Source organism: Acipenser ruthenus, chromosome 1 (assembly GCF_902713425.1).
Source record: "Acipenser ruthenus chromosome 1, fAciRut3.2 maternal haplotype, whole genome shotgun sequence".
Classification (NCBI taxonomy): domain Eukaryota; kingdom Metazoa; phylum Chordata; class Actinopteri; order Acipenseriformes; family Acipenseridae; genus Acipenser; species Acipenser ruthenus.
Genome location: NC_081189.1, coordinates 112,722,112 through 112,742,022, shown reverse-complemented (window position 1 = coordinate 112,742,022; position 19,911 = coordinate 112,722,112). Strand labels below are relative to the sequence as shown.

The window sequence follows — 19,911 nt, the reverse complement described above, 5'->3', positions numbered from 1 at the left end:
ATTGGTAACATGCAAGTAAGTTTTCTTAAAAGGAAAAAAGAAACTTGGTCAAATCATGTCAAAGTGTGCTTGCTCACCGGGGGTGCACAGTAGGGGTCACGAATTCAAAGTATCTGGAACTTACCATTATATCTTTCTAATTTATGTAACTGGAGGTAAGAAGTGTGCTCTGTGGTTCTAAATACCTAACATTTTGCTGTGGAAAATACAATTTTTGCATTAGCTGCCATGGTTGTTTTGACCGCCAGTATGGGGGCATAGCCTGCTGGGGTCACATGACTGCAACCCCTCAAGAATTGGATTGTTTACATCATGTGGATATATGTTCATTGTCCAGTATTATTCAAATGCTGGGGACAAAGTAGATTGTACAGATCAGTACAGCTCTAATAAGACAGTGGAACTCATTTAAACAACAAATGTATGTCAAAGAAAATATTAAAGGAAGGTTGGTGTTTCTTATGTGTTTCACTTAAAACTGGACATTGCCACCCGGACACAGATGCCAATTCTCGGACTGCCTGGGTTAAACCGAGACAGGTGGCAACTCTACCTGTGACATACTTTGTAGACAGTGCACCGGTGAAGTGACCTTGAGGTTTATATTACATGATAGTAGCTGTTATTTAATTCATGCTAATATTGGACTCAGCTTTCGCTCAGATAAAATGAGATAGCAGTGGTGGGAACCAACGAAGACGTAGCTTCACTTTAATATGAGCCTTCAGCGCTTTTCTTCCAGGTAATGTAGATTTTCTTATTGACCTGGTGTTAATGGCTGAAGTGTCAAGCTGGTTCCGGGGATCAGTTTATTTGTGGCCTCAGTGGCAATTCAGCACACACAACGGTGGCAATGCTGGCTCCAGGGATCAACCAAAGTGCGGCCTCTCCAGCGCCTCACCATGGCAACTGTCTGGAATTCTATTGGAACTTGGAACTTGGTTTCAGGAGACTAGGTTTCAGGCACACCAGCAGAGACTTGGGGTTTGATACAGCAAAGTTGCCTCAAACTAGGTCTCCTGGTCTCCCAGAACCAAGTTTCAAGCCACTATTCCTGGAAAAGTGGCTTCGGGTTTCCTCAGCTTAAGAGAAAACACTTTAAATTTCAGATTGGAAAAGCCTGCAGGGAGTTTATGAATCTGTGTATCATCAGTTTCAGACACAGTGCTGTCAAATACCAATCACTTAAAAATGCATATAACATTTTATTACTTTGTAAGAAAATGGTTTATAAATTGTGCTCATACAAGGGCCAAAAACACTGTCATTGATGAGTTATGACTTTCTGAAAAGAGAAAGAAAACAGTATGTGGTTCAATAAAAATAAAGGGGCTAGTTTATTTTTTTTTTTTATAAGTTTCTAATACAATATTACAACTGGAAAGCATTGTTCATACCCAGTTTAACATCTTTCAGTTTTTTCAAATATCAATTTTGCATTCTGCCCTTTAAGTATAACAAATTACTGATGCATCTCTGTGTGTCAATCTGACCCCTTAACATTCAAATCACATTGTCTATATCAAAGCGGGAGAATGAATCCTTGCTATATTGTGCAAGCTAGCTATTGTTAAAAATAGCTGTGTTGCTTTATTTCCTGAGAGGTATAAAGTGAGCTCAAGGCAGGGTGTAATACATTAGAACAGCTAAAAAGCAGTGCTTTTCTCTTTTCCACCAAGCACAATGCCAAAATGCCTACTGTTTTCACTTTGTTTCATTACTGAGTTTTATTCATACAAAAAACACCTTTAACTGACAGTTCATTTAAAGCCTGTTTTCATTACTTAAATTAGGTTTGGTATTCATGAAATATTTCCCTTTTGTTTTATCTGGAAAGGGTCTCTAACCTTAGACTTGAGTGAATGTGTACAAACACAAAAGACAAAAGGCACTGCAGACATCTCCACTGTACAAACAAACTGGTACCTTACCTTCCAAACTAGTACTGTGTGTAGATAGGGACTCATGCTGGCACTGCCAAGCAGGAAGGAATACTGTATGTATGATCTTCTATAACCAAAAGAAAAAGACGGAGTAAGAATTTAAGATCAGCAGTTTTCAAAGCTTCAAAGCTTATTTTCCAGTACCAACTATATTTGTTAGAAATATATCTGTATAGTTCTTTTTACTGCTGTATTTTTGTATTTTTTTCATTATACTATGCATTTATCACAATTTGACATTTTACCATACCTATCTATGATTTACAATGCTTTTACTACATTTATTACATTTTACAGTGCTTTTATGATAGTATACCATAGTGAGGCAAGATAAGAAAAATCTCATCTTTAGCACTGAATGTAAAACCCCCTGCAGAGACTAGAATCATGGTTCCATTATATATATATATATATATATATATATATATATATATATATATATATATATATATATAAAATGTAACTGCACAGAGAACAAACCAATTCGTTCGTCCTGATGAAAAATCCCTAGCACTGGGTGAAACGAGTCTAATGCTGCAGCCTGTGCTGCTGCATCTCTTATGTATAAAGGTTTTAACTGTTATCAGTAAAAGTGTCAGCCTCCATTATTTCCAATCAGCCCCTCACCGATCGTGGGTTAAAAATAGATCTCAGAGAAACCCTGTAAACAGTCTGTAATTGTCATTATGTCTTACAAATATGCTTCAGCAGGTTTGATTTCGATTATGAAATGTTCCGTGGGGTATTTTCTCTTCCTTGCAGCAAATCCTTGGGCTAATAGGTAACAGTAGTGTTTATAGCTCAGTGGTGCCAAATACGTTTGAAGCGACAGTAACTGTTTGCCTTTAGGCCCAACCATGAAAAATAACAATGTGAAGGCGATCTAAATGTAGCTTTTGATTTATGTTTGTCAGTATGTTTGTACTTTTTGCCCTGTAAGATAGAGCTAGGCCCCTGAATCTTATTAGCTGAATCACATTCAGCAGTTTGTACACAAATTAAAAAGCACAAAATGCATTTTGTTGGTATAGAGTTTTTCATGCAGTCATACTTGATAGCTTTATCCCCTCCATTGAAGTTTATTTTCATTAACATTTTCTTAACCATTTGAACAAAAAATTACTCAAGGTAAAATTGTAATGCAGAGTAGTTTGCTAGCAGTTAGACTTTTCAAGTGGTTCAGTCCCAGGGTGTCAAAGGTTGTGCACTCTTGTATGATAAAAGGATGTCTTCGAGAAAATGCAAATAAGCTCTTAAAAGCATAATGAAGAGGATGATTAAAGCAGCTCTTTTTCCAAGCATTATCTCCAAATATCATTAGAAATCACATATGGTCATGTTTTAAATGTACATTACATAGCCCAATTAAGAATGAGATTAATTTTCAGATCTAAATCAGACAGGTTAGACTGGGTCATCTGGTACCTAATGTATGATGATTATCCCGGAGCAATGGAGTAAGATCGCACCTGCTCCCCAGCACACCTCTTTTGGCAAATGTTATCATTAGAGGAACACGTACAGCAGTAAGAGTGACAGAACAAAACGGATTGAGATTTTATGAAGACCTAAATAGCTTGACTGCTTTAAAAGCCTATCAGCTATTTAGAGTGAGAACCTCTGGTTTCTCTGCAAAGATAATTAGAAGGCTGTATACCTTTACTGATAAGTGGATGTTAGGGTACCTATACAGAATAGCTTTCTTGAGAGAAATATTTCCCTATCAAGTACGAAATGTAACCATTACCTCATGGGTATTTATCCTTGAAGACCCTGTAACCTGAATAGATATAACAAAGACTGCTCGTCAGAGCCTGTGACGCAGTCATGCCCTGAGGGCATAAATAGACTGCACGCGCAGATCTCAATATCATTTTTCCTTTCTTCCGACCTGAGACGAGAGAGACTAAGTACAGATAAGTGTTGAATGTACTTTTATCTGCTTATTCACTTGTGTAATTACACTGTTAATGCAATTTATATTTACGTGATTATAGTAATTGCTATTTACAAGTATTGTGTACTCAGCCATGATTTTCATTAAGTCCCTTAGCGGCTGTGTGCTCCATACGAAGCCAGTGGCTCCGTTGCCCCTTCCCCGGGATTGAATATTATTATTATTATTTGTTTATTTAGCAGACACTTTTATCCAAGGCGACTTACAGAGACTAGGGTGTGTGAACTATGCATCAGCTGCAGAGTCACTTACAACTATGTCTCACCCGAAAGACAGATCACAAGGAGGTTAAGTGACTTGCTCAGGGGCACACAATGAGTCAGTGGCTGAGGTGGGATTTGAACCAGGGACATCCTGGTTACAAGCCTGTTTCTTTAACCAGGAGCTCAGCTTTCTGGCAGGGCAATTTTTGAAAGACATTGTCTCTTGTTGGAGGCTTAATGTGGTGCTTGAAGCACTTATGAAGCCTTCCTTTGAGCCCTTGCATTCAACTGAGCTGAAATGTTTATCTTTGAAGGCGGCTTTCTTGCTTGCATTCACATCCGTTAAGCGGGTGGGTGAGATGCAAGCATTTTTGATTGCGAAAGCCTACTTAATTTTTGGCAGAAGCCAGGACAAGGGTTACACTTCGTACCAATCCTGTTTTTTTGCCGATAACTATCTCGGCATTCCACATTAACCTGACTGTGGAATTGGAGGCTTTTCATCCACTTCATTTCCTGTCTGATAGGGAGCGGCAGCTCCATACGCTTTGTCCCCTCCAGAAAAGCTCACTGCCCATTCCACCAGGGGCATGGCAGCTTCATGGGCTTTATTCCAGGGTGCATCTGTCAAAGACATTTGCAAAGCAGCAGTTTAGGCCACTCCCCGTACCTTCACGCGGTTATATCGGCTGAATGTCATAGATCCACAAAACCCTGGTTTGTTGAGGGCGGCTTCCGGGTCGACCCTTCCGACAAAAGCATAGAGGTGAGTTCTCCCTCTATTTTTAGCCATAGCCATTAGTACTGGAGATCCTCATGGTAACACGCTAGGTGGCCTTGGCCGAGCCTGTGGCATTCCAGTTGTCTGCAACAATTGCCTTTCAACAGCTTTGGTATTTCTACCCATGAGGTAATGGTTACATTTCATACTTGATAGGGACTGTTAGGTTATTTTCATAACCCTGGTTCCCTGAAATAGAAATGTAACCATTAACCTTCAAGGTCGCTGCGTTTATGATTGTAGCAGTCTTGAAGAAAAAATGATATTGAGATCTGCGCGTGCAGTCTATTTATGCCCTCAGGGGCAGGCATGACTGCGTCACAGGCTCTGACGAGCAGTCTTTGTTATATCTATTCAGGTTACAGGGTCTTTAAGGATAAATACCCATGCGGTAATGGTTACATTTCTATTTCAGGGAACCAGGGTTTTGATAATAACCTAATGTTATCCATGCTCTGTATAATTAAACAATTTTTATATTGTTAGCAATCATTAAAAAGACGTCACTTGCCGGGTCAACAATGAAGCAAAGACAAAATGGAATTGCTTTTTGAAGCCTTTATTGAGCCTCAAGGGGGCAGAAGCTCTAACCCTTACAGTCACAAGCAACACACAGTGACATCAAGGAGAGAGCATAGCCCACCACAGGAACACAAACGACTACCTCGGGTGACTAAACAAAACAACACCTACAAACAAACTAGACATAGAACACACACACACACACACACACACACACAACAGGAACAATGGAACATTAACTGCAATTATAAACCATTAACACAAAGCCCAGTGCCCCATAAACAACAATCCCTTCCAACAGCTATTTGCATGTGGGAGGGAGCCTGCTGGCTGTCAGGTCAGATACATCCCGATGTGCTGTCTTCCACTAGACAGCACTGTCTGACTTGTTACAATATTATAATTTCCCATTATGGACTGTACATGGCCCACCCCCATTCATCCTACAAAAAGCATTTGGTCCATCATCAGTTGTTCTATGTTTATGCAATGAACATGAATATGTATTCATATTCATGTATCATGAATATGTATATACGTATCTCCTTACGCCATAAACTTAGTGACATCTTGGGTGGCATGGACAATAAATGCATAACCTATTCCCTGCGTACTTTATGTAAACTGTTTCATTCTCCATTCTCTTACTAAAATCTTCATGTTCTTTATGCTTCTCACATGTAATGTTGATACAGTACATTAACCATTACAGACAATGCCTCAGGCCAACTTTGAAAATGCAAAAGCAATAGAAAGCAGCATACTAGATAATAATCCACTTGCAAAACCTCATTGGCTAATCCAATACCATGCACTTGAGAGCTACTCTCCCAATCAGAGCCCATCTACAGTCCCTTGAGTCCCTGTATGTGACTCAGCTATAGAAGCCCACTTTGTCAGATGTTCTGTATCCGAGTTATTTCCCCAAGCTGAAACTGTGAACTGTTATCCATGATTCTCTCAAACATTAAACATGTAATGCAGGTCAGTTATTGAGTTATTGAAAAGTGCAGATGGCTTAATGTTATCATATATTGACAGCTGCTTGATGCTCTTCTTTCTAGTCTGAACTTTGTGCCCTCTTCAGCCAATCTTGGGATCTGTTTTGCCACTTCTCTTTCTTTTTTTAAAGTTGTACTTCTCATAAAATGTGAAGTGGAGAAACTACACTATGCTATCCCATCCTATCCTTGCCATTTCTTTTGTAAGGACTTATTTTCTGTATTATTATATAATACAAATACCAATACATTTTTTAGATCATCAAAATTAACAAGGTGTTGGATGGGATATAGAAGGAAAGTTCTATACTCCAGTAAAAAAAAAAAAAAAAAAAGCCCTTAATAATGTGCTTGCACACCAATGTTCTTTGTTTCCTTGTCAGTAATCATATCAAAGACTTCCCAAGAGCCACTGTGTTTTGCTTTGGGCATGGCAGTATTTAGAGTCATTTGTGGATTTCACATTGTTGTTTCTGTGAACGTTTTATTTTAATTAAATATAGATTTTTTTGCTTTCAAAATACAGCTGAATGATCAAGTATTTTTCTATAAATGAATTTAATTTCTTCTTCTCATCCCTGGTCTTGCTTTGGGACAGGTCATTTTGAGAAGTGACCTTGCATTTATAAAGGGTTCCCAGCTGAAACAACCTGTTTGTTCTGCTTATCCAGGAAATGATACTGGAAGCCTCAAAACAAAGATGTATGTAACCAGCAGCTGATGGATTTTAAAGAAAAGTGTGATTTCTTATAATTGTTAGTTCAAGTGTTTTTTATTAGTTTTCCTGTCCTGTTTGTACAGTACATTTTCAGTGGGTGGTGCAAGGGTAGGCTCGGACTGTAGAGCAATTCCCATTGCAATAGCACTCAGGCTTCACAGATAGGATTGTGGGCAATCACCATTTATGTTACAGTACAGTAGTCTCATTTTATCCTCCTCTGTCATTACCAGGAAGCAGTGTTTTCCCAAGCGCTCGCTCTCTCTGACTAAGCTGAACTGTACCAGTCAGTCCAGAACAAATCGAAGGGGTGGGACATAATAAATACCATTTATTACAGAAGCAATGGACAGGTCTCGAAGGGATAATTAAATGTCCCAATGTACAACTTTTTTTCTCATAAAATTTAAACCGTCTGCTGTTTGTTTTTATTTTTCAGACTGGCCGAAATGAAAAAGGAGACCCACTTAACACCGCCATTGATAAGATGACCAAAAAAACAAGAGATCTACGAAGACAGGTACAGTAATATTGCATTTTGCACCGTCTTTCAAAGCGGTTATTAGTGCTTTTACTTTATTAGACTGTAATGAGTCAGAATGCTGTGCAGAGCTGGCTTAACCCGAGCCAAAGTGAAAACAAATTTTGGAAAACAAAAAGTTCACCCTTTTAAAACGTGCTGGGGCTGTCTCTCCTCACAAACTATGCTTAACAAGCACCATATAATTGACCCACACCCTAAAAGTATTAATGGTGCATTTCAGGATGATAAACTACTGCAAGTGCCTTGCTTTGTCTGCTTTAAAACACTGCCAGTAATGAGCCAGAAAAGATGACATTAACTTCTAAAAAGTGCATGTTTTATCGGGCCCAGGAAGTGCTTATTTGGCAATCCTGTTAATACACTTCCGAAATTTTGCTCTGCACATTGATTACCCCAAAATAATCGTTGACATTCATTATCATACTGAAGTCTACTCCTGGCCTAGCTTCCACTCTCAAATGTTAGTCTACGCTGGAGCCTGTTAATAGGGCACAGATGAAAATGAATGGCTATGTATATATTCCAGAGGACACAGACAAATGCTAATCTGTTTACAGCAGGCAGTATGCTTTCTGAGCAGTACTAGGATTTACAGTTTATTATTAATTGTTGTACAAGCATAACTAAGGACTATGATTTATTAGGGATGATGTCCTAATAAATTATATAAATGACTTTGCTGGACTGGTCCGTAACCCTTGGTAATGTCTGATACAGTGGGTTTCATAGCTATTAAAATTACATTTTACTTACAGTAATTAGTACTGCACTAAAATGTTGAACAATACAGGGTCTGATGCAGCTGACCACCAGGCTGTTATTTTTGGCTGGAGTTTTGGGGTCTTGCTTCCCTTATTAATCCCCTCTCCCTAACTTACTTAAACATCAAGAAAAATTCACCTTGCTGTTCCCTCCAACTCCCGACGATCCAGACATTGAAACTGTAGTTATTTTCTGGCAGTTAATGCTGAAAGACCTTTTTAAACAGGACCCACATCCAGCACCACACTTCCAAACCAAATCAAACTTCAGCATATTGAGGCTAGATTTACAGAGTGGTTTATGTCTGATAACAGCAAATCACAAGCACTGTAAGAATTTAGATATTTAGACAAATAGTAGACCGCATTGATCTAACGTGAAACGTTCCTTTTTGAAAGAAAAGGACTTCTGCTCTGGCATGATTAAACCTTTTTATGTTTTCCATATGGTAGCTTTATACTGTACAGGATCTATCTTAATAAAGTCTGATCCTTGTGAACAGGTTGGGTCGTGTGGCGATGCCAGACCAGGAAGAAGTACTCAGAAACACAAGTAGTGCGAGGCAAAACTGTGCTGCTGCACTCGTATTTACCAAATGAAATAAAACCAAACAAAAAGGCACAAGGGCCAAAATAAACCACCACAAAATAAATACAAATACAATAAACAAAATGCGTACCTTTCAAAAAATACACCAGTAGCATTCATTTGTCTTTTCTTCTCCAAACAGTCTCCTTTGCTCTCCAACTCTCCTGGCTTTTATAGTTTGTGGCTGGAGCCCAATTAATCAATAATTAACAATTACCTAATTAAGACTCCAGCCACATTCTCACATGTATTTGGCAGGGAGGAATTGAACCCCCTCCCTGCCGATCCAAAACTAATGCCACACTGATTAAAACAATATCGAGAGGAATGGCAGTTCCTCGCGCCAAGTTACAGGGAAGCGTGAGAACTGCCAGTGACTATCTATACAGCACGGATAGTTGACGTGTTTTCAGGGTAAAGTATATCAGCCAAAAGCACCATTCCACATTTAATGTGTAGTTCCCAACACTCTTACATGAAATGTTGAAAAAAAAGTAAATACCTGTGTGGCAGAGTGTCCCGCCCCTATGTATTTATTTATTATCATTTGTTTATTTATTTATTATTATTTGTACAGAGAGGAGGTACGGGGAGATAGAGAGGAGACAGAATATAAAAACAATTGCTAAAACGTGCTGGATTAGCCAGCACAACACTTACTTGTTTGTCTGTTTATTTGTTTGGCCCTCGTGCCCTTTTGTTTGTACACCCCACCCCTGCAGCACGGACAGCTGCAGGTTCTTATACTCTGCACGCGTTTGGTAAGGATGCATGACTGTCAGCTAGTTAAATAATCAGTAGCTGATCAGTCATGCATCCTCACAGGGTTTTTAAATTATAAATATACAAAAACAATAACAAAAGACGCGGCGCTTTTATCCGCGCCGCAAACAAATACAAATAATAATAAATAAATACATAGGGGCGGGACACTCCGCCACAACCTGTCATACAGTAAGAGAAATAAGTCGCCAAAGGAAGGTAAAAATGTCTATCTCCTTCTGACGTATTTTGTCAACATGGAAATATACTGGGGAACGCACTTGTTTTGATGTCTGTATCATGTATATTAAATGATTTATTGATATTTTAAAATGGACTAGTCGCACACATTGCAGGCAAAAAGAAAAATAATTGAAGACCCCAGGCACTTTTATCCACGCACATGTATGTTACAGCACATTCGATTTTAATGACAAATAACTTGTTATGTCAACATGGAAATATACTAGGGAACACAGTTTCTACTAACTTGGCTTGTGTTTTTCAGGCACAATAAAAGTAGATCAAACACATGAAAAACACAAGCCAAGTTAGTAGAAACAATTGGGGCAACCTTGACCCCCACCACTTTGACAGTTGTGCCTATTTGCTTTGTGCTGGGCAAGGTTGCCTCAATGGTTTCTTGAAACTTGGCTTGTGTTTTTGATATCTCTACTTTAAATGGCTGGGCACTTTTGGTAACTTGCCGTTTTTTCACATTTCAAATGTGTTTTTGTTTCAGATTATGATAACAAAAACAAATACATATATTTATCCATATTTAAAAAATGGCAATAAATCATAGCGATAACAACAAAATAATATACTGTATACATTAATAAAAGGGCGGGCACCCCGTCACATCCTCCATAAAAAGCACCCTGTTAGACAGCACATATTTCCTATGGCATTCATGAGATCCCCTAACACAGACCAGAAAGAAAGAACATCACTTACACATAACCATAGGTAACACAGGCCCATGTTATTGGATGGAAATATTTCTGCAAGTATGCATCTAACCCAGTAATAAATATAGTGCTGCACATTTCTGCCTAAGTCATACATCATGCAGGTTATTTTAGTTTGCAATTTTCTTATTTTTTTCACAATGCAAATATCCTGCTTTATTTTGTTCCAGTGTACTTGGCTAATATTTGGAGAGCAGTAAACTTCTTTGACATCTGTATTATAATTATATGTAAAATCAGTTTACAGATTCACAAGGCCAGGCATTTTTAAATCTCTTCAGACATTTATTTTATTATCTATCACAGTATTAAATTCTCTGAGATGTTTATTACTGTGCTTCTTGATTTTTATGGTACTCTAAAGTGGTTTAACGGAAATGAAAAGTGTTTAATAGTCCTGATTTACTCTTGCAAGTCTGCAGCAATTTAATTCCCCCGGTTATTTTAACCATCACTTTTAATTTATTCAATACATAATGTTTACTGGTGCACATATGACCCCATATTTAAAAATAGACATCTTACCTGCTTTCAATTGCACGCCCCCAAACTGTCTCTAGAGTTGCCATTAAAAGCTTTCTGAAATGTCCCAGATTCTCAGCGGACCCAAACAAAAGCAAGAAGGCACATTGTAGTTATAAGCAGATGTTACATTTTCAGGTAGATTCCATTTACAGAAACATCTTGTGTGTATACATCTGTTTTTGTTGTTATTTATTAATTTGTTTAACTCTTGAGAAGAACACTATTATAATGCTTTAAAAGCTGCAAGTGTACAGTACGATCAGCTCAAAGTTTTGAACTGCAATACTGTGCTTTTATTTTCTTGGAAAACTTGGTTGTATTTCTGGAAGCAGAAGAGAGGCCGAGTTCCTCCTCAGTGCATTTCATGTGCGGGGGGTGGGCCTGTGTTTCAGCTGCTCACTTTTCATTCACCCTTTTCCTATTTTGGGTGTAGGTGGCATTGCGCCACTGCAGTTGCTGCATTAACCATTCATCATTTTCTTTTTTCCAGTCATGGTGTGGCGGCTTTGTCTTTTGGGGGGAGGTGGCCCTATGAGCCACTTCCTATCCGTGGCACTAGAATACATGATGTCATCGTGTTTTTTGCTAGTCAGACAACATTGCGGATAGCTGTCAGCACCCACGGACAAGGTCTCCGGTCAAATTCATTATTCATCATTAATTTGTCTGTTCAATTGCAATTTAAATCATCCACATTGCGGATTCTCCGTACTGAAATATTTTATTCGTTTTTTGATTGTTTTTGTTTTGTTTTTTTGCTGGATTCTGTAGAATTTGCTCCATTTTTTTTTATTGACTTTAAATGTATACATACTTTACGGGCATGTGCTTGGCTGTGGTCAAACCTTCACTAAACTTTGTATCAGCAAAATATTTTTCAACATAATCCCAACTGTTTTGATATTTTCATTTACACGTCATGGAACAGCTGGTAAAAAAAAACAAAACAAACAAAAAGAAACACACAAGAAAAGATTGCATCATTGTGATACACAATTGCTCATATGCCAAATCCTCTTTTTCCAGAATACTTCCAAGTAAAAGTTGAGAAATGCTCTGCGTAACTAAACTGGTGTGATACAGATAAATTAACATGTACTGTATATCCTCGAGAGATGATGAATAATGTAAACACTGCTGTTTGATAGTTGTACTTTTATAATCTCCATTTCCAATTCCTGTGCTAACAGTACAGTACAGTATGTACCATTTGTCTAAGTTATTAGTTTAGAAGTTCTTCTAGGGTAGTGGAATATTAGACATGCTGTAGAAGCATTAGAAGTACTGATAAAGACATCTCACAGTAACTTTCTCGAACATTTTATTCTTCTATATATAGCTAGTGATTGAGGGCCAAATATTCAAACCGCTTGCGTGTGTTGCAAGGGGAGTTGTAGAGATTTTTTGCTCTGTGTATATGCACTAGTATTCTATGTTTTGTTATGGTTTGGCATTTAAACGGTTTAAAATGAAATAAAAAGTGGAAAGTCATTCAGGTGACTCCAGAAGGCCGATAAATAAATAAATACATAAATACATTTCTGTTTAGGCTGGATAGTTGTTAGCTGGGTTTGTTTTTATTCTTCATTAATTAAATTGTATTCATTGAAAAAAAGGCAATGGAGAAGCAGACTGTTATTATTGTTTTTAGATTTTTTTTGAATAGGGGAAGTTAGCAGGCAATGTTCCTGTGTTGGGGTAGGGGTACAGGCAGGCATGAACGCGTTTAAGTTCAGCACTAACCCTAAATAAAATGTTGTTCCTGTTATTAAGCAGTAGTATAATCCGAAGCAGTGGTATTTAAAAATAAAAGAAGCCAGTTTTCACTTTTGTGAAGTAGGCAACAATATTTGTTTTCATTATTGAAATTAATGTTCAGCTTTCATATTGAAGCTTGTTGTGCACTACTCATTCAATCAAACCAAGTAGTGTAGGAATTTGCTTGTATCGTTCAAGATGTTTTTCAAATCAAGTAAGCTTATTTTCTTTGTGTATAAAAAACGACAATAGAGTCGCAGTCCTTCTTTCGCAGCCAGTGTCATCTTTATGGCATGTAAATGGTAAAGTAATTAAATGTCCCTGGCAGTGGACTGTCTCTGTTTCGCGCACGCAAGAACTTGCAGAATGGATAAAACTGTGTTGAGAATTGTAAGAAAACGCATTTAAGAGCAAAACATTTAATTACATTTTCAACGTTTATAGCTGAAGAGGTGCTGGGGCTATGCCTCGTCAAGCCCAAATAATCCGTCTTCATTTTGCAAAAAGTTGCAATGGTTATTATGCCTAGAAAGAGTTGCGGTTGATTTCCTGTGTTAATTCATGTTAATTTATTAATTTCTGCAGCGCTGCGATAATTGCAGTTTCTCTGCAACTCTTAGATTTCACTCACTTGTGATTTTATGCAAAACATTCATAACGCAAGCAGAGTTGCGGGAAAGATGAGAACATTTGCAAATCTTTGAATATTTGCCCCTGAGTGTGTAAAATTATACAGGGTTAAAAACTAATAACAAAATGTAAGGACTAGTGCCTTTTGAAACTTGCTAGTCCTTATGTAAACTTATTAGTCCTTATGTGAAGTTCCTGAGTCGGAATCAACAAAAACTGTTGAGGTCCCTATTATATTAGGCTTACATTTTATTTTCTTAAAAAATAAACACTTATAAATTTAGATTTGTTTTATTGTATTAAAAAAACAGATACAATAAACATTAATGCTCATTCCCAGTTACATTGACTTGGGTTTCTGCATCTGCCTTCCCCACATTCCGAATCCCAACAAAGTCTGTGTGGACAACACCGTGGACAGCATACTTCACGTAGCATATCACTGCCTCAGTAAGGAACTATCCGTAGAACCGTCCCAGATAAACGACACATATTTAGCAGTTGCCATTCTGGTTAACTGGGCTGGGTCCTCGCAATAGCGTGTATACACTTGTGTGTGCCTGTTTAGAATTTCTATAGGTTTTCCCCACATGTAATCCTTTTGCCTCACAGGTCACACATCCATTAAAAATCAGATTACTGTTGTGCATTCTTTGCAAGGGAGTGAGCCCTACTAAAAAGTAATTTTAGCTTTAAAATCACAGTTTTAAAGGTGTTTATGTTCTTTAGTAATTGTTACCTTCATCAGTTTCACAGTTATAATGATGACTTGATCTTTCAACCCACAAATCCACATTTTTGTAAAATTACTTTACACTTACTTCAAAGATGCAATGCGCTAATAATTTATTCATCGCCGTGCTTTAAATGTAACCTTTCGGTATTATAAACTAAATCTACTTTTTAGAAATAAAAACAGTATAAAAACGTCAAAACAAAAAATAGCTCAAACGGGGAAACGGACCATATGAAATTGTTATTCTAATATTTTACTCTTGTAATATGAATACGTTAGTAATAGTTAAGCAAGCATCCTTTAAATCTATATAGTTTTAAATACTTTAATATTTTACACTGATTAAAGATTGACCTACTAAGTTGTTGTGTTCAAGCAATTGGGGCATTTTCAAAAAAGCATAATACATAATTGAAAAATGAAACTTAATGTGAGGAAATTTACATTTTTATACTGTTTTGATGTCTAAAAAGTACATTTTGTTTATACCGAAAGTTCACAGCGATGCATAAATGAATAGCGTAAGTAATCACATGGACAACATTCAATGAAACGCTGACAGATTTGCATATCTCAAAATAATGCAAATTTCGGCATGACAGTGACTGTTTTATAAGCATTATGAATGTCTGTTCACCACTGCTACACCCGTTAGAAAATTACCTTTTCCTGCATTTTTTAAACGCAAGCCTATGAACGTGAGAATATATGTGTACACTTTTTTTTAAGCACTCGCCCACAGGACTACTGAGGCACAGACATCAACTAGTCTCTCATCAGTTTTAATTTGCCTCGGGTGAACAGGCAAGCGTTAGTTTCTAACCCTGAATTATATAAAAAAGACATGATAGCACAGGGGCATTTGGTCTATTACAAAGTATATTTTAGAGAAGCCTCTAATGGTATTGTGTTTTCTGACTAGGGAGCTATTAATGCACTAAAGCTGCAAGTACAGACAAGGACATAGAGCTACCTTCCTCCTTCATGGGTTGTAAGTCATAATTTTCCTTAATTGCATTAAAATTAATGTGATTCCATCTTGCGCACTCATTATCTGACTCTGTGTAGGTCAGAAGCCCTGGAATTCTGGGGTCTAGCTGTAATAGTTCCGTCACAAGTTCAAAACTTCTACCACACAATGCCTTACTTCTGGCAGATAATCTTGTGATACTTCGTCCATTTGCAACGTCTTGATTGTGTGAATGTATTCATTGTGTCTTTGAACACTGGCATCTGTGAAATGCCGTCTATTTAGCTGCTTTTTCTGAGGACATCAAGAAAAAAAATCATAACAAAATAGCTTTCCAGCTGTTATTAGCATTGATGAATAGCACTAATTGGGAAGAATAGGCTGACAGTGCTGAGCTAATATCCTTAAATGTCTTGCCTCATGCAATTAGTATTCCCCTGCCACGTATCCATTTGAGTTGCTGGAAAGGTGCCACGTGTTCATACCCTTGTCATCTCATTTAACAAATTGTTCTGTCAAACCATTCCTCATAGCTTATCTTGATTGATAACTGAATTTAAGGTCTCTCCTCTTAGAAGTATACCTTTAGACATCAGGCACAAGCTCTGCAAGATAGTCCTACGGTCCCTCAATCTGTTTCATGCAGCCTAGGTGCTGATATCATTTGGCACTGGAATTGTCTTGATTAAGTCAAGAATACCTTGCAGCCAGAACTCACCACAGAAAATGCATGCTCTGTTAACTTCAATTGTCATAAACTTCTTGATGGATCAAAAGGTTAAGCAGAGGTGTTTTAGGTTCCTGGACAATCGAAAAGTATACAGCCAGCTAACAGAATGCAAATGTTGTCTTTCTCAAAAACAAATCATGATGCCTTTCAGGATAGAACATCATGGAAGGAGAAACCCCTAAAATACAGCTCTTGCAGCACATTCATTAATACGCATGTTTGTTTCATTATCATAGTGCTACCATTCAAGTGCTATTTTAAGCCTAACAGATCGTCTCAAACAATGAAGTGGCAAATAGAGCGCAGACATTATCCCACAGGTAGATGCCCTCTAAAAGCTGACAGGACTTGTTGAAACAAATTTTAAACAGCAACATAAGTTCCAACCAGAAACACATTTAAAAAATGTCTTCATGCGCAAAAACCAAAAAATTAGTTTATAAATGCAATAAGTTCCCTTCAGCGGTCATTACTTGTATATGACTGACCTTGTCTTTCTTCATATATATATATATATATATATATATATATATATATATATATATATATATATATATATAAAGAAATCATTGAATATTTAGTCTCAAACTTACTTGTAACTTTCTTTAGCTTCACAATACCAAGTTATGAAAATCAAAAATCCTGTTGATTGGATTACTGAGCTGTAATAAACCCCAAGCCACCTATGGTTTTATATTCACTACAATAAGCTTGGTATTAAGTCAACAGGCAATTATTATTCAGATCACAAGTGAGCAGAACTTCAGGGTGCAACAGAGCATGCTCTCTGAAACAATTCCAGGCTAAGATAGTACAGAGGTATTCTCTCAATGGACTGTAAGCCCAACAGAAAGAGGACCTTTCTTAATACTAATGACAGCAGGAAGTCTTGTGGGCTCTCCCGGCAACAAATGTATTTTATCTTTACCTATAGCTTTAGGTATAAAGGTAAAAGCAACAAAGGGTAAATGCATTGCACAGATAACACAGATTTAAGTTAGTGATTAAATGAAACATCGCAAAGTTAGTTACTGGAACTAGCAGACAAATGAAAGGGTTGAGGAAAGATGCCTGAGGCAGTCTTTTTACTGTATACTGCTTCTTCTACAAAGAAACATCCAAATCTTGCTTGGTTACATACATCTCTGGGGACACGACTCACTGTCTGAAACTCATTACACAGCTGTAATGTGCTTCAGCCAGATCTTAGTTACAACTAAAAAACCTGAACCCCACTTTTATCCCTAAACCCCCAAGTTACAGCAAAGGCTGGTACCCATGATCCTGAACTCAATTGTATACTTCTAATGAGCATTTGCCTAAGCCCCACTGTCAGAAACATGGCATACTGGTACTGGTCACAGTATCGTACGCTCACTTGCGCATTGCATATGAAGAGACATTATAAATCTAACGGCATTATCATTTATTTTGAAATACATGTAGGCTTAGAAAACCCAATGCTGTTTTGTAGAAATTATTTCTGTCATGCAGAGACGGGGGTGTTTCAGTTTTTTTCCACTGTGAAACGTCTAAAACTGTAGAGATGTATGGTCTGTGCTCAAATAAGCCCTTCTAGAAATATTATGTTTTAAAAATGAAATATTTCTTACATTATTAATATGTTGCTTTACCAAGATGGGTAAAATAACATGGCAGTGAACTTTGTGAGATCCTTGTTCAAGCAATGTTGTTAGGAATGAATCATGTTTAGGAACAGATGTAAGGCATCAGCAGGTTTCAGTGAACTTTGTTGACTGAGGCAGAAGGAGACTAGAGCACTAACAGTTGCCGTGGTAAACAGTTTTGCTTTGACTGACCTTTCTTCCACACTTTGATGCTGTTACTGACTCACAGGGGTTTTATTTTATACATCGAATTATTGTTGAAATGCTTCCTTAATGAATTATATTATTCTTCTGTTTGTTTGCTTTTTTAACTCTTACTTTACACACACACCTTTCATCAGTACATGACATTGATGAGTTTAGTAGTTTGCATAAAATTAGAGGCAATTGGCAGGAGGCATCTTGGTAACAGTTTTACCAGACATCTGTTTTTATGTCGGAACAGGTGCTTAATCTTAGGAACATGCAGTTTCCCATTAAAAAGCACATTTGTAAAACGGATGTTAAGCTCATCTTTGAAGATCATGTGGCCCTCAGCTTATTCACGGTTGCAAAGATATTTATTTTTCAAGCTTTGTTGAGTATATGCACTGTATTAATTATTTTATAGAGCTTTTGTGTGCATTGTAATTAGACTACATTAAGTTTACACTGTTGCAATGTACTAGTGCTAACTCACCATCTGGACTTAAAAGATAAAGCAGCGAGTTTGAAAAACATACTTTCTGAGACAGTCTATCATCACTGCAGTTTATGAGGCAAGGTTTGCATCTCGTAAATAATAGTGTAGCCGCTCTGGGATTATGCCTCTATTTCTATTAGAAGCTTTGTTAGAAAGGTCAATCCAGGATTTTAGTGCAAGCTCTGTATTGGCAAATGGAAAGATTTATTTATCTTATTACACAAGGAATGTACCACAAAAGTTTAATAAAATTAGATTTTAAAACCCAACCTAGCCTCTCCATTATGTTTTAAATTTTCAGCATGTCATTTATCGGTCGGTGGATTTTTAAGAAAATGTACCGTAAAACTTCAATTATTTACAATATTTGCCAGCAGACCCGGCGCGTATTGGAGACCGGTGATTATTTGAGACCAGTGTTTATATTAGATCACTAGCTTCACATGCTTCATGCGGTCATTGAGAAGCCGCTAACACACAACCTTGTAGCAACATTGTAACTCAATTTAAACATCCCAGCAACTTAAAAGGTTAAAAGGTTGTGTGTCATTGGGAACCAAGTAATAGTTTTATTTTATAACATAATTACATTGTATTGTACACCCTCAAGTATAAAGCGAAAGTATTATTACGGTCTTTTTATATACACTGGCTAACAAGGATACTGTATGCAAAACGTTGGCAAATGAACAAGCAGAAGTACCAATTTGTATTTAAAAACTAAATAATAATAATAATAATAATAATAATAATAATAATAATAATAACCGTTAAATCCACTAAAAGACAGCCCTGTAGATATCAGAACACAGGCGTGTAGGCTACGCTTACAGCACAATAATAATAATAATAATAATAATAATAATAATAATAATAATAATAATAATGCAAACTTCTAAAATGTTTTAAAAAATGGACAATAAAAACAATAAGTATCATTATCAAAAATAATTTATTGTTTAATCTCAAACTTGTACATTGTTAATACAACAAAATGCGTTAAAATACACCAAGAACTTTGTATCTGGCCTACTTTCAGCACGCTCTTAAAATGATCTTTTAATAACGTAATAACTGCATTAAACAAATATGCATTACATGTAGGCATACCTTAAATTACGTTTTGTATTATTATTATTATTATTATTATTATTATTATTATTATTAATAATCCTGAGTCACTTTCATCGTTGTTAGTTCATTACGCGTAAGCTCCTCCTCAGCTTCAATGGCAATGACAGAGACCCGCCGTTTATTTACAATATTTGCCAGCAGACGCAGCGCATATTGGAGCCAGGCGATTATTTGAGATCCGTCAATTATTTGAAGTTTTACGGTAGTCAAACTTTTCAAAAGTTGGCTACTCTTCATCAGGAAAAGGCATTGTCCAAAATGTGTGTCTACTTGATTCACGGCTTGTTTCATATACCCTAATTAACACTAATCTTGAACTACATAACGTTACCTAGATAAGTGCTAATATGGAGGTCTGTGAAACCA

The 19,911-nt window shown here is 37.0% G+C and overlaps 1 protein-coding gene across 4 annotated transcripts in view; it reads left to right on the top strand.

The window, feature by feature from the left end:
- Positions 1–19,911, top strand: part of LOC117421126 (catenin alpha-2-like) — a 502,927-nt gene that overhangs the window by 390,560 nt on the left and 92,456 nt on the right. For all 4 annotated transcript variants that reach the window (XM_059034144.1, XM_034035092.3, XM_034035091.3 and 1 more), the window contains exon 8: positions 7,565–7,645. In XM_059034144.1, coding sequence (XP_058890127.1) covers positions 7,565–7,645 — 81 coding nt within the window. The remainder of the gene's footprint in view (positions 1–7,564; positions 7,646–19,911) is intronic.